The sequence below is a fragment of the Ceratotherium simum genome, chromosome 9 (genome assembly GCF_057802395.1).
Source record: "Ceratotherium simum simum isolate JZ-2026a chromosome 9, ASM5780239v1, whole genome shotgun sequence".
NCBI lineage: Eukaryota > Metazoa > Chordata > Mammalia > Perissodactyla > Rhinocerotidae > Ceratotherium > Ceratotherium simum.
Window position 1 is genome coordinate 69,045,157 of NC_141908.1, and position 16,167 is coordinate 69,061,323.

Sequence of the window (16,167 nt, forward strand, 5' to 3'; positions counted from 1 at the left end):
TATTGCTTAGGATTTTAATGCTTCAAATGTGGAACATAGAGTAAATGTGATTGTCAGGGAAATCTAAAAAGATGCCTGAGTGTAATTTTTTACTGGCATGCAGATAGTTTACAGGAATGAATGAAGCAAGCATTTTTGAAAAGGAAATATAAACATTACATTAGCTCTGGATCCCCCAATTCCTTGGCTGTAAGAAGTGACAGCAAGTTCGTAAAGGTTAAACAGGCATGTTTAGGGCCCCAAGTGGAATGAAGTCTTCTACCAAGTGTACGGCACTGCAGAAGACAAAGGTGTATCTGTGTGAATAAACTGAATGTACAATTCAATACATTCATGTTTGCAGGGCAATTTAAGGTATTATAAGGTCTGGTACCAAACAATATAAATGCAGATGGAACTATCAAATTCATCCAGCTGCGGCAATAAATTCAGATGCTCTCTAGCACTGGCAAGGTGATGTCAAGAAAGTTAAACTTGAAGAATGAGGTTTGGATTTCTAAATGAGATCAGGGAAAAAAGAAAGCAGAGTTAATAGTGGAAATCAAGACTGAAACAATCAACATTTCAGCTACATTTGGAGGAGAGTTTGAAAATCAGTTCTTTCTGCTTGTTCTCAAATTGTTCTGCCAAAAAACCGACATTGTTATATACTTTTTACTTTTTGGTTTATTTAGTCTTCTTTAACACAGCCATTGTTAGTTTAACAATCTAATATGTGGGGTACATTACTGCAAAAGAAGGACATAGCTGTAGAGGTTGTGCCACAATACATTTGTTAATCCTCTCCCTTTTATAAGACAAAGCATAGTTTGTGAATACTGTCTTGGATTACTTATATTCGTAAGGTTACTTACAGTGTGTTACATACTGAAGGCAGGGAATTTGCTCCCTGGTACAACTGTCTTTAACCTATAATAGTTTTCTCAAAACATTAGCATTCTGTAATTTAAAATAGATAAAGCAATATGTTAGTAGAATGTTAGGCAGTAGTAAAAATTATCCTGTCTGAATAAATGTGCACTTTTACATAAACACTAGCATGCTTTAAGAAGAAACATATTCATATTCTGTGAAATTAACATATAAATAAAATATGACCTGGAATGAAATTACCATTATGTACAAAAATAGGAAAAACAGAATCCTTCTCAAACCTGTTGATTTTAACATCTTATAAACCCACATTACATCATTTGGAGTGTGAGTGTTATTTCAAATTTTGAAAACGTTACATTAAAGAGTAGTATAATCCAACTTCCTACAAATGGCAGTAGGTATTAATTAATTTCAAAGATTTACATTTATTCCAATATTAGAGACAACATCCTTTTGAAGATCCTTAGAGAAATATTTGTCATGTCTTTTATTTATTAAGGAAAAAATGCAGCTTTAACACAATAAAATGTTTTTTTATATCTTTTGAAAATTAGAAAAATACTGTGAAGATACAACATATTATTCCAGGATATATGAACTTCTTTAGTATTGTTATACAAGGAGTGAAATACTTGAGCTACTATTGTAAATGTTTTACTTCTAAGCACATACTTTTTTCTCTCTGTCTTCATTCTCTTTGGCATTCTTTGTTTCTGTTTCTCTTATTTTCCAACTTCTTAGTTTTCCTTTTCTAATAGTTCCAACTTTTATACCTATCTTACTTCATTAGCTGAATAGTATCGTCTTTCAATTTTTCCTTCATTTTCAATAAAACAATGGTTTCTATTAAGTGAATAGCCAACTGAACTTTATCTTCTACCTTTTAAAAAAAGTGTTCTTAAAATATAAAGTAATATCTTTAGCTTAAATACATATGTACATTATATATCACACACTTTAAGAAGAATAATTAGATTCACGGAGTTCTATGGAAATTCAATATATTACTGGTACACTATTTAGCAAGCCTATGGAATGACAACACATGAATCACATTTCATGACTAGTATCTTAAGTAGCCTCTGGTTTTTCTAAGTCAAATTGATCAGCGTTTTTCAACTGCTCTATTTCTTCTTCTGGGCAATCTCGGAGAAATTCTACAGAAAAAGAACCTAAGAACAAATTAGCAAGGGAGCCCCTGGTAGGGGCTCATAGTAAATGTTGGTCGCGAGCGTGCTGCTGCTCTGTAGTAAATGATTACGGCCCGGACCATAACACAGAGAGAGTGGGAGGTGCTGGAGGGTGCAAGAGTTTGTTTCTAGGCTCTGGCTGCCCACCTGGCTGAAGCCCAGGCTGGCGCGGCGGCCTGTGAGCTTAGGCGGTGTGGTCCACCTGGAGCACAGCGGGCTGCACCGGCTCCTCATCGGACTGCTCTGCCTCTTCAGAGGCTAGCACGTAGCCTCCCTCATAGCGCACCTTCTGTGCCTGTTCCAGGGCCACCAACTCTTCTTCTTCATCTTCCACAATAGTCAAGTTGACGTTGCTGTCCATGCATGAGTTACTCTCTCTCGAGGCCGCCCTCGCAGCATCCCCCTCCTCGCTCTGCCCTTCCCCCAGGGCACTGGGGAGGGACGCCTCCGACGCACCCTCTGCAAATGAGCTCTCCTCGTGGTCATTTTGTATCTGGTCACTGCTAGGCATCTCTTCTGACTTGGTCTCATTTTCTGCAGGGCTTTCTCCCTGTCGGGCTTTCTTTCGACCAAAAGTGAGGGGAGAGACCTTGAAGGGGGAGCTTTTCCCTGAAGATATTTTCTGGTGATTGGAAATGAGAGATTTCCTAATCTTCTCTCTCCTCTCTACAGATACTATCTTTGTCCCCAGCTGGTTCATCTTTTTCTCAATGTTCTGGCGAGAAAATGCTTTCTTGAGGCTATCCACTTTCCGGAGGCCGGATCTTTTTATTTTCTCTGCCCTACTTTCTTCCATCTTTTCCTCTGCACTGTCTTCCAGGGCCTCCTCATCGTGGGGCAATTCATCATCCGATGAGAGGTCCACGGTGTGCAAGGTTTCCTCCAGAGACTTGTTTTCATCAGCAGGCTCCTCCTTCCCTTCCGCTGAGCCAGAAACTGGCTCTTTCACAAACACACTGGCAGGGATCTCATTTTCTTCCTGAAAAGATGGACAATGTAGATTTCATGTTAATGACACATTTCACAAATAGTCTTGAACTGCTGTAATTTGGGTGTATGTGTTTTTGGCTTGACCGAAACCAAATCTTTCTGGCTTCAGTTTTCTAGAATATGAAGAGTTAATGCTAAACTGGCCAAGTCATTCCCCCTAGGCTGGATAAGGCCAAGGGCTGCCTATTGGGAATATTATGAGGGCATCTGGCAAGGGCTCTATCAGTGACAGGCGGTGGGGGGGGGTGAGAGTGGGCTGTGGCTCAGATAAACCAGGAAGCTGCCTAGATAAAGGAGCTAAAGTAAGTTACTTCGAACCCCCAGGTCCCCTCTCTCCTACCCTCAGGCTCTGTTCATGCCAAAATCCCACTGCAAGAGAGCCTGGCGGTCAAGTTGGAAGATAAAAGATGGGGGCAGGGAAAGAACTGGGAAGTCCTCAAGTGTCAGACACCATGCAAAGCCCTGATCAGGTGCTCTCCCCAACTAGAAGTCAGAAGTGAAGGTGTGGTATCTGGTATCTGGTCAAAAGTGCACGCTGCGGGGGACCGGCCCCGTGGCTTAGCGGTTAAGTGCACGCGCTCCCCCACCCGCGGCCCGGGTTTGAATCCCGGGCCCGCACCAACACACCGCTTCTCCGGCCAGGCTGAGGCTGCGTCCCACATACAGCAACTAGAAGGATGTGCAACTATGACATACATCTACTGGGGCTTTGGGGAGAAAAAGGGGAAAAAAAGGAGGAGGATTGGCAATAGATGTTAGCTCACGGCCGGTCTTCCTCAGCAAAAAGAGGAGGATTGGCATGGATGTTAGCTCAGGGCTGATCTTCCTCACACACACACAAAAAAAGTGCACACTAATTTTACTGATGACACAATTTTAGAGTAAGAGAAGCAAGGGCCAGCCTTACTGGGGACCCACTCACCAAGCCTTGTGGTTTAGTATATTGTTTGTGGGCATTATGAAGGGGAGGTGGTACACTATGGCCATTTTTAGAGTAGTAAGGGGGAATTATGCTGCCAGGCATAGTTTATCAAGCCTCTATTGTTAAATAGAGCTTCCTTGGGCAAGAATACTTCCACCGACCCCCTTGCTAAGAGCCAGGAGAGAAGTCTAGGAATCTGCCCATCCCCCTCACTATTCCCAGCACCCTCTTCCTCCAGCTTCTAGGCACATAGGCCCCTCACCATGTCTCAGGGAGCAGAGCCTGAGAACTCGCCTCCAGAGTGCAAGAGAGATGGTTCTCCAGAATTGCTAAGCAGGGAGATTTGAATTCAGACAGACTTGGGTCACACAGCATAGGAATCCCTTTGATTTTTATACTTTTCTTTGAATACTGGAAAATGAGAGCCAGCCAGCAAGATGCCTTCATATTTTCAATGAAACAAATGGCACAGCAGAAAGAATGTGTGACATCAGGCCTGAGTCTCAGTCCTCACTGTACTGCTAAGTGGCTGCATGGCTTTCAGCAAATAACTTAATCTCCTTGGGTCTCAGTTTCTTCCAAATATGAACAAGAGGATTTGACCTAGATTAACAGCTTTCAAGCTGCACTCCCAGGGGCCCTGGGGTTCTGCAAGAATGCCGAGGTGGGCCAGGCTTCAGAGCCCACTGCCACCCAGGCTTCAACCAGAGCCTCGATGTTCCCTGATTATATTATGGACTCGCCAGTAAACTTTCAGTCTGAAGAATCACTGGACTTAGCGAATGTAAAGGTCTATCTGGGATCTAAACTTTTTGCAAAGTTCATGTTAATAGGAAGAACTTGCTTTCTTGTTTTGCAATTTTGATTGACTAAAAGTCAATAAAATTGGGGTTATGATCAAAAACACGCTCTAAGAGTGTGCCTGCATATTTTTAACATCCTACTGCAAAGACTAAACGAACCATTTTGATATAGAGAAACTTAAAAATCCCTCTCCTTGTTAGCCACTGAATGAAAAGATAGAATCTCGTGTCTCCCCCTCATACACAACATACTCATACCAGAGTCCTTTCCATAAATTGGTTAGAAACAAAGGATAAAGTCTTGGGTAGTGGTAAAAAGCAGAACGTCTGGCTAAATAGAATCTTTGGTAGAGTGAAGAAATCACAGATTCTGTTTCCCAAAGTTTTCTCCATACCCTTCCATTTTGGATGTCAAACAAAGTGTCAGGAATACAGGGTAAAAGACAAAGTAAAAAATTGAAAGGAGTATGGGATTCCCATGAGTCATTTATGACATGGACTTCTACAGAGAGCAACTTTCCTGTGTGTCAAGCCTCAGCCTGCCTTTATTTCATTGGCATGGACTCCCCATAGGGTGGGAATTTTTGTCTCTTGTTCACTGTTATGCCCCAGTGACTAGAATAGTTCCTGGCAGCTCAACAGCTGTTTGTTGAATGAGTGTATGTTGGGTAAGATGGCTTTCCAAGACAGCCCTGAGGGTGGCTGGTTGGAGAGTGCCCCACCATTGGGCAGGCTTGATGACTACAAAAGAATGGGTTTAAGTCTATGTCTAGAAATGAGAAGAACCTGAGGCCTAAGGTGCACATTGGTTTCCATTTTTAAGGAAGGATTTTATTCTCAGTGGATGAGTGTTACTGAAAGAGGGGCAGATAGCAGAAATAGCTAGGGCTCTGATGCTTAGTCCAGAAACAAAATTACTTCTGGGGTTTGACAAGAGGGTTGGGAAGGTTTGACAAGAGTTGCTTGCAGGAAAGGAAGAAACCAAGAGCTCAGTGAAATGTTATTACAAGTCTTCAGTGAAGAAGGCATCAATTCAGGTGGAAAACTGTAAACATAAGCCTTGGTTACCAGAGAAGAGGTACATTTTGTATAGTATAATCTCTCAGGGTAATCACAGGATTACCCTGATAACTTCCCTTTCTTCAACCTTGACAAAAAGTAGACATATTAACTGGACTTCTACAAGAATTAAATAATATTGTACTTTTTTCTTAAATGAAAATTTTATTATTAAAAAAGCACAGTTTTCTCTCTCATCATGTGTCCTTTGAGGACAGGGTTGAGGAAAGTGCGTTCTCAGGTGAGTCAGAAGTGACCGGTGGTAGATACACACTGCATGTATACTCAGTCGAGGGAAGGTGGGAAACCCAATTGAACTCTTGTACAACACCAGGGAAATTTATACAGGAGCTCTTTGATGCCAACTAGGAAAATAAACCCAGTGAGAACAGACATAATCCAGAAGGAGTTGGATGTGTCTTTATGCAACTGGAAACAAGTAAGATATGTCTTTTTGGCTAACTGCTATGCTTCTGCTGTCATTTTAATTACTCAAGCGGTATTTTGTGTTCTGTCTACTGGACAGTATTAATTTTGTGGCTTCTTATGGCATCCACTCTGAAGGCAAGCCCTTTCCTTTCACACAGAAATTTGATGTCCAAGCACATGTAGGTCTTACTTTCCATAACCTTTGTTTAGAAGCAGAAAAATGCTGACGTTCTTCAAAATCTCTCTTCTTTAGTAAAATGTCTGCCTAGGATTTGACTATGAAGTAACTGTTATGATGGTGGAACTTCAACTTGAACTTCACACGGTGAATCCTCTGTAACTCCACTGTCCCCCAGGTGCCCAGTCTCGCCTGCACACGTGTCCTTGCTCAGTCCTCTCACACCCACCTCATGGAAACACTTGAGATTTCACCTGCCTGCTGGTGAGGTGACACTTCTGCCTTCTGCCTCCTGTCATAATGTTTTAATCTGCTTTCTCTTACAGATTCCAAGATTGATGGCTCTTTCAAAGGGGAAGGGGATGGAATATACATCTTCAGTTCTGTCATCCCCTTATCTATGCTAGGTACCCATATATCTACTTAGGGGTTGTGACTCCTTAACATGGTATTAAGAATCGCTTGTGGGTTGCATGGCTTCCTTGGGTGGTTCTACCTAGTAGAGGCCCCCAGCAGCAGCTGACTATTTGCCCTACAGATTTATTTTCAGAAAGGTCCTCAGCCTCCACTGATGCAGTTGCTCTTGGTTCTGACCTTTCACAACGACCCACAGGAGTTTTTTAAAGGAAGGGAGAATTAAACAGCACACTTCAAACATATATGAAGGATATGTTGGTAGCATAAAAGAGAAAAAGAATGGAAAGTGACATTTTTCCTTGCACTTAGCTTATTTGCTATCTATATTGATTCTTGTGAAAATAGTGCCAGTCGTGCATGTAGATATCCACACAGAGAAACTTGCCAGCATGCTGGGTACTTCTCGGGTTTGAGCCCATGGAAGCAAATATTTGCACATATATAGATACGCACACTTGAAAAGAGAAGGAGACTCTATGACTAGCATTAGAAAAGGAAGCCTCCAGTAAGTGATTTAAAAGCTTGAATGAGGAGAGAGAAGCCAGCAGTTTGCTCTCCTGTCACTAACCCCTGTTGTTAGAAGAAAATAACAAAGGCTGTCATATTCCCACAGGGATGTAATGGCATCCTGGAGGGATATGAAGGCCATAAATTTGTGTCCATGAAATGTTTTATCCAATAATCTCTAAATACTAGTTATTAAAATGGAACTATGGCCACCTGACGTTCTGATTTATAGGTCTCTTTTACACATTGATGGTTTTCTCCGATTTGTGTTCCTGAGGTATAGATTGCCAAGTGGATAAGCCATTGATTAGAACTACACCCTAAGGCAGCTGTCGGTGGAATCAGCAAGTCATAAGAATAAAATGCGTTAGTTATAATCCCTGAGCAGTCCTTCACATTCTGGAGGATTTAAAAGTTTCATTATTTTTCAGTGTTATCAAGGGTTCAATTCTTTTTTAAGATCATGCTGGTTAGGTGTTCTTTGTTACACACAAAAAACCCCAAAACAAACAAAACAAAAAACAAATCACACTGAATTATTTAAAAGCTATTGTAGAAAAACCCAAAACAGTAAACATGAACTTTGCCATAGTGGGATTATAGGGTTTGTTTTCACTCATTTCAGAATTCAACTCTATAATTTCTATTATTAATAAAAGGAAACCTTGCCAGTCACTTTGTTTCTCAGGGCCTTTGCTTCTTTGATATAAAATGAGGTTAAACTAAATGATTATTAAGGTGCTTTCCAGCTCTAAAAAATTTGATTCTGTGATATTAACCTAAATCCCATGAAAAATAATTAACAAATTGCAGAAGGAATCTCCTAGTGTACTGATGTCAAACATGTTTCGTTTCGTGAAAGAATCAAAACTGTAGGACCTGAGTTGCACTGGAGAACATTTTTCATTCATTCAATTCAAACAGATATAGATGACCAGACCACAGAAGAGGCAACATTGACTTAGAAGGACTGCGTCTGAGAAAGAGGCTAGTTTTTTAATATACGAGAGAAAGTAATGATTCTTTTGAAGAAATACCAGTAACAATCAGTTATTCACTTAAAGTGCCCGAGGCAGTGCTGACATTCAATAAGTGTAAATAATAACAATAAGAACTAGCATTTTGTTTATCTCATAAACTGAAAGGGCACTGGATAAGGAGCACACCAAGACCAATATCCCATTATGGGAACATTAGTCAATGTGATAGAATCATCGCAAATTGTCATATAAAGATGTCTTTATTATCTCCAGCCCCATTTCTTCTAAGTCTGTACTAATTTAGCAGTTTTCAGGGCAGTGGCTTTGGACAGAGAAAGTATAGTCTTTTAAAAAAATCAATTTTAAAATAGTCTAAAGATGTTACACTTTTCACACCTTTCTAAAATTCTGATCTCATCGAAGGAACCCAAATGATGAATATTTGAACACATTTATAGGCTTGATTCTCCACGAATGTATCCACAGCAAATATCTAACCTCTACTCTTTTCACCCAATTTCACAATTTTCTGTGGATGAAAGTGTAAGCTGTCCATGAGCACTCTTATTTTGTTCCTGGGATTTGAAATTGTTCCAAACTGCTTTTTCAAATAATGATTACTAAAACTTTAAGAGGACATAAGTGGGCACCACCCCCTCAGGGCCGGTTACCTGTGAAATTCTAATCTCTTCAATCAACAGAGAAAATTTCCTCTTAACTGTAAATTCACTGATTTTCTGTATAAATTCTATTTTTAGTAAAAGATAGCCATACTACAGGCAAAGAATTCATCTTATTAGTCGTTACCATTTGCTTTTTGATCAGCAACCCTCTGAGTCTTATTTCATCTACTGGGTCCTGTCACAGTATTTTGAATTCAAACATTGGTCTTAAGCTATTATAAAAAAAAAATGTAAAAAGGAAAGCTGTAAGTTTGACAAGGATTTTACAATTTATTTTTTTGCTCAAAGGTAGCTGACTTTTCTCCAGTTTTAGATGCTACTGGTTATAATTTGAAGTAATTGCTAAGGCAAGAGAGGCTGAACAGCAACAACAATGTTGTAAGTTCAGCCCAGATTTAAATAAGTAAATGACACGTTTCAAATAGGACAAATTAAGGACAAAGTTTGGAATTTTAAAAAATGCTTATGTGTAATTATCTACCAGATGAAACAACCAACCAACCAACCAACAAGCTCCTGCAGATTCTGGAGAAGACAACAGGACTTTACAAGCCGGAAATGTCATCTTCTAAACACTACAGTACTAAATATGCTCACATCAGGGGACAGAATTTCTTTCCTCACTCTCTTCTTTTATTTTCACATTAATTTGTCTTAAACTAGAAAACCAATGGATTTAGTAAGGGAAAGTCTAGCATAGGGTTCAAGTGGACTGAAAATGACAAATTACTTAAAGACAAAAAGATAATGTACCTGGTACATTATCTACTCTCCTCTTTCTTGGCAGGTCTAGGAAACATCCACCCCCTGCCACACTGTGAAGACTGCGCTACTACTAGAAGGGTCTGTTTAGGGTAGACCCTTTGGGCAGAGTCTTTTGCTTTCATGGAGCGGTGGTGACATAATACTAATTTCAACATGGTAGTTGTTATAAAATGTATGATGGGGAGAGGGAGAGGGATTGTGGGAGTGTGTGTGTGTGTGTGTGTGTATTTAGCTTTTAATGAATCCCAACTAAAATAGCATAAGCATAGCTGTTTTAAGATGCTGGGTATTGGGGGGGTCAATTTTTACTCAAGAGCCATATTTCTAACCAAGCAAAAGTTTAGCTTCCTTTCCATGCAAATGCATTTCAGATCCACTCAGGAAGAGTTTCTATTCCTTGAGTTCTTACACCATGCTAGTCATCAACTATTTTAAATATGTTATTCCATTTATTCCTCACCCTATGAGAGAGAGACGAGGGAAGAAGCATTAATGTTTAAGAGCACACACTTTGGAATCAATTGAATGTGAGTTCAAATCCCAGCTTGACTGCTTGCTTACTAAATAACTTGAGATGAGGTATAAACATCTCTGAATCTCAGCATCCTCATCTGTAAATTGGGGGTGTAGAGGAGCAGAATTTGCCACCCCAAAATGTATCTCTTTGGCTTGAAGGTTATTTTGGGTGGGTTCTTTTTAAGAACAAAAGACTCAAGAAGCAGCTTTGACCTTCCACCAAACTATCTAAAGGAATTTAAGATAGAAGGCCTGTTCTGGGAAGGAGCTATCACCATAGATAAATCTAGTATAATATGAACTAGGTGTGTGACAGGGAGGAAGGCCCCTTGGATCAAAGTCCTCTCCATGTCCCATTGTCTCTAGACATTTGGTTATCAAACATTAACTCTTTTCATCTTCCTGTAAATTGCCCTCTTTCCCTTTGAAGTCCCAGAACTCTATCTCCTTTTCCTTAGTCTAGAAAGACATCTATACCTCATTTGCCTGTCTTTGGAATTTTTCATGCTTATGTGAATTTCCCATGTGCATGTATTAAATATTAAATTTAATTTTCTCCCTGTTAACCTGCCTTATGTCATTTTAATTATTCGACTAGCCATAAGAACCAAGTTGGAAAGGGGAAGAATTTTCCCCTCCCCAACAGGGGCAAATGAGATCACACACAGAAGGATACTTAGCAGATTATGCAGGGCTTATTAAGAGGTCAAAAATTTTTTGCTCTTATTAATATCCTCAGTGTACAGATGAGGAAACAGAAGCTTGGAGAAGCTACAAAATGTGCACAAGATTACATAGTTGGCAAGTGGTGAAACCAGGATTTGAACCAGTGTCTGTATGACACAATTTATCTTCTCCACTCCTATATTGGACCACTCTCTACCACAAGTTATTATTTCATCTATTCGCATAATTACTGCCCCCGAAACCCTACTTTAAGGAGGATCAAGAGAAAGAGCAACTTTTCCACTGAGGGACTGCACTTGTATTTGTTTTTTCAAAATAATCATCTTGAACACCTTGAGAGTTGAGATTTCTAATATCCTTTAGGCTAATAATGGATCTTACATGGCTTAAGAAAGGTCCAGTTCCAGCCAGCCCTGAGGGCCTAGTGGTTAAAGTTTGGCATGCTCCCCTTTGGAGGCCTGGGTTTGGTTCCCGGGTACAGAACCACACCACTTGTCTGTCAGTAGCCATGCTGTGGCCACGGCCACAGATTTACAATGCTCTTGAATTTTCAGTCACGGATAACCTCCATCCCTCCCCCCAGCATTTACAGAACATCCTTGGCAAAACAAAACAAACACCGATCCGGACAAATTGTGAGTTTCCTCTACTAGATAAATACTTCTTTTTTCCTCCTTAACTGAGGGATAGGACACGAGATAATCTCCCTGATTCATTCTGGAAGGAGGGAACTTTCCTTTGATGACTCAGATTTAAACAGGTCTGTACATGTTTGGTTCTGTTTGGAGATCAGTATTTAATTTAGAAATGCCTTGAGAGCTGAGATTTCTAATATCTCTTAGGCTAATAAAGTAAGGATCTTATATGGCTTAAGAAAGGCCCAGTTACGCATCTCTTTTCAGTTCATCTGGTGCATGAAAAGCTATTCCATTTGCATTAAAAGCTAAAAAATTTCCGGGCTGCCAAAGCCTGCAAGGTATAGGAGGACATCAGCTGCCTGAAGCTTTTCAACATCAAGTGCAATTTGGGGAGGACAAAAAGGCAGCGAGATGAGTCTTTCCTTTTATGGGGGGAAGGAGGCTTAGGTTCTAACTTGGCAGAGAGGATTCATTTAGAAAAAGAAGGCTCCCTTGGTTTAAATTCCAATTTCTAAATCTCTCTTGGGAGATGAAGGCTCTTCTTGTGTGCCTTTCACAATCAAACAGTTGGTTATAGCCTCTCCCCTCCATGGCTTTGAAATCCCTCCTATTCACATGGTCACAACAAGACAGCCCTGGGGCAGGGATAGCAATTGCTTCCTGGGCTCTGTGCTGGCTGTGTTCCACTGGGCGGAAGGGCTTCCAGCATCAGGCAGGGCTGCCCCGGGATTCACAAATGCCCACCACTTGGCGGAACAACAGCCCCACGCAATCCCCCTGTCCCCAGATAGCCTTTGGCTACATTAATTGCATCACTGATCCATTAAAAAAATTAAGTGGCCTTTTCATTCTAAGGCAACAGTTTCAAGGAGAAAATACTCAAGACTAGCCTTTGTAACTATAACTGATAACACTGCTTTTATTTTACTTTACAGTTGTGGTCTCTCTGAGCAATGAGAAGAAGTATATCTAGTGTGTTTGTAAAGAGTTATGCTCTGTATTTTTAGTGCATCATTTGCTAGAAAAGAACTCAACAAGATTGCTTTGGCCAGAAGAGTCTTAAAAGTAAGAGGCTAGATTCTAATGGGATCAGTCTTCAATGCTTGGTTAGTCCCCAAATCATCGGTAGCCTTTGGACAAAGAGATGCTTTAAAACAGTTACGAGTTTGACTTCTTAATTAAAAAAAAAAACCTCACATGATGACCTCATTTCCACAAAGAGTTAATAAACAGCCGCTGGGTTAATTTGCCCTGTCCAGCTAACAGCTGCAGAGCCCCAAATTCATAACGCAAAGAGACAAATGGATCTGACTAGGGTGCTTGCACCTGCTCACCTTCCCAACCTGTCTGGAGTGCATTCAGACGCTCCCTGACGAATGACCTGGGCCTACTAACCCCTGGAGCACCTGCCTTGGGTTTAGGTTTCAGAGACCTGGAAGTTCCCTCCCCTGTGCGCAGATTTCACATTCGCCTGCTGAAGGCAGACAGGGACAATGCCTTGTGTGTGTGATCCCCGACAGGCAGGACAGATGTACAAATGGCCGTGAGAGCCAGGCCGACTGAGATCACGAATGTTGAGGAGTCCCAGCTGGGTGGGAGGAGTAGGGAGTACTGACCTGGAAGATGAGCACTTTGAAGTGGTTGCGTCTGAGGAGCTGGGCGTGGTTGTTCTCCAGCCGCTTCACCTGCGCGCACTGCCTCTCCATGCTATCCTTGACGGCGCGCGTGTGGGCGCTGACCTTGCGGGACTTCTCCAGCAGCTTGCTCACCGTGTTGCTGGTGGAGGCCTGGTACTTGGAGAGCTTGGTGAGGTCGTTCTGGATGCCCCTCACGGAGCCCTCCAGGCTGATCTGCCGCTGCTCCATCTTGTGCTGGTTCTCCTGCACGGCATCCAGCATGTTCACCAGCTTGTCCAACAGCGTGAGCACCGTCACGGCGTTCACCTGCGAGTTGTCCCGGATGGCCTCCTCCGTGCTCCCCAAGTTCAGGCTGGGGCTTGGCGTGGAGGAGGGCACCGGGCTGGGGCTGGCTGGCTTCTGTTGCCGCGTGTCAGAACCCCGGAGCTGGAACTTTTCAGCTTGTGTGGCGTCCTCCTCCATGGCTGGGCAGGTGGGAACGCTCTCCTTGCTCAGGCGAGAAGGGCGGTGGTGAGGTGTGCAGAGCGAGGCCCGCGAGTTTGCTCTCAGAGCACTGCTGTCCAGGACTGGCAGCGGTTCAGACAGGCAACAACTGGCTACACTGATCAGGGGAACTGCATTCCAGCTGCTCTTAAAAGCCCTACTCCACCCAGTGGGAGGCGAAGGTTACAGAACTGAGAACCTCTCCGGGTTCAGGAGCATGTACACACTTCCTAACCGCATTCTCCTCGCACAGGGCACTTTCCGGCAAGTTTAACTTTTCTTTCCTACTTCTCTTCCCTTTTAAAAAATAAGTTCAAGGCCATATTTCAATCATGACTTTATCTAGAGGCGGAGAAAAACATGCTAATTTGGCCTAGCTCCATAGCCTCCAATTGGCTAAAGCCGGTAAACTTGTCTCTGGCTGCTATGCTACACATGCAACAGAGCGCCTGTTGTTTTTCCTGGATACAAGTTATTGTAACGGAAAGTGTTGTTTGCATTTGCCCTAGAACTGACTGATGGACTGCAGAACAGCCGGCCGGTGTCCTACTGGGAGGGGCCAAGTTTAAAGGGTCCTTGCAGCCAAGCTTGTATTGTTAAGTTTTTAATTTCCTAAGGAATGGAAGTACCCCTGATAATGACAAGGAAAACAGCCGGGTTCTTATTATTCTTGCAACTGGGGATGCAAGATAAGTTGAAAGAGACTGAGCTTCAGGGATGTTAAAGCATGTAATGCCGTTATGGACTGTTATCAGGTAATAGATGGAAAATTTTTCAATGACCACTTTTTAAAAAAAAAAAATGTAGGTTCCTTTTGAGAAGTAAAATTGAAAGAGGAAAAACCAAAAAGTGGTCACTTTAAGAACCTACCATGCTGATTTATTTTCACTAATTTTGAATCATGCTGAGAGAATTTCTCAAATTTCCATCTCTGCAGGGTATTTACTGACATGTGTCCAAAAGTGTGACTGTCGGGCAGGTCGCGTTGGAGTTTCTGAAGTGCTTCTAATGTTTGACATTTCCAAATTCCTGCTCAGTGAAGTGGCACACCTGTTCTAAAACGTAGCCCTCTTCAGCCGAGCCCCTGGGACGTGGGCTTATTTCCTAAAACGACTTTACATGCTTGAGTTGGTTTTAAATGTATCTAGCCTTTGAAAGGGCTTTGAGCAGGAAGTTTGTAATAGGTCTTCTATGAACAGTTTTGAGAAGAACAAATGCCAGCTCATATTGGGTCCGGGATTGATAATGGAAAAATGCCATTCTTCAATGACAAAGTCTACACGACAGCCAGTAAATCAGCAGGTCATTTCTTGTCACGTTTATTGAATTTGTGGGTCTCTACTATCTGCCTAGTTCTGTGCCTGGTGAACTATCCAGGGGATGCTAATAAAGCATGATCTAGGACCCTGCCCTCAGTGAGCATATCTGCTAGTTAGGGAGATGAATTCAAGATATTTACAGAGGCCGCCAATTTCCTCAGATAATTGGTACCCCCAAACCTACTTAAAGTGAATCCTTTAAAAATAGGGACAAAAAAAGTAAAAAGATTTTAATTGGGACTTTATCTCAAAAAAATATAAGAAAATTCTTAAAATTAATTTACCTTTCATTTAACAAAATTTAGTCAATGATGCGTTAAATTTTAGAACAAAAGATGAGTCGTGTTGATTTTGAGAAGCATAATTTTCTAACTAAATTATATGGTATCATGATACAATATCCTTTTACATTTGATTTCCATGGGCAAATCATAAAGGGGGTCATCATTGCAAAAATATTTGAAGGCTTCATCAATTTTCCAAGAGGCTCTCTTAAATTTTGACATTCCAATCATTCCCTTTTGAAGCACTTATTGTGCCATCATCTGTGTGGATTTTTTCTTCTTCAGATGTTAACTATTCCAGCTGCAGATTCTCATTTGTCAGGGGAGCTACCCATGATTCAAGGGCTTCTCTAACCTTCATCAGCTTCATGATTTCTTACATATTTTGAAAGATTTGCGATTTCACGTTATAATCACTTTGCCCTGATTTTGCATTGATTTGCACTGACTTTGCATTGATTTGCGCTGACTTTGCATTGCATTGTTGGATATTATATAGTTCGTTAGATGAATGGAGACATTAAAAACATGGGCTTCATCAATGGGGGTGAGGTGGGAAAAGGAGAGAGGCTAATTGTTAAACAGGAAGGAAAGTTTGCATCTGGAATTATTTATTTTTAAAAATTAATTTTGAATAACACAAGTAACATATCATTTACCTATTGCTGTGTAACAAACCAACCTGAAATTCAGTGGCTGAAACCAACAACGGTCATGAGTTTTATTTACTCATGATTCTGTGATTGGCTAGGCTGGGCTCAGCTGGAATGGGTCATCTCTGCTAGGCATGTTCATTCAGCTGTA

At 41.4% G+C, this 16,167-nt stretch overlaps 1 protein-coding gene across 1 annotated transcript; it reads right to left on the minus strand.

Annotated features, from left to right (window-relative positions):
- Positions 1 to 607: 607 nt before the first annotated feature.
- Positions 608 to 14,042, minus strand: CAVIN2 (caveolae associated protein 2). The gene is made up of 2 exons (XM_004426746.3): positions 13,257 to 14,042; positions 608 to 3,045 (listed from the first exon to the last, which is right to left on the minus strand). Exons 1-2 carry the CDS (start codon positions 13,737 to 13,739, stop codon positions 2,251 to 2,253), a joined length of 1,278 nt encoding a protein of 425 aa, XP_004426803.1. The 5' UTR covers positions 13,740 to 14,042; the 3' UTR covers positions 608 to 2,250.
- Positions 14,043 to 16,167: the final 2,125 nt, after the last annotated feature.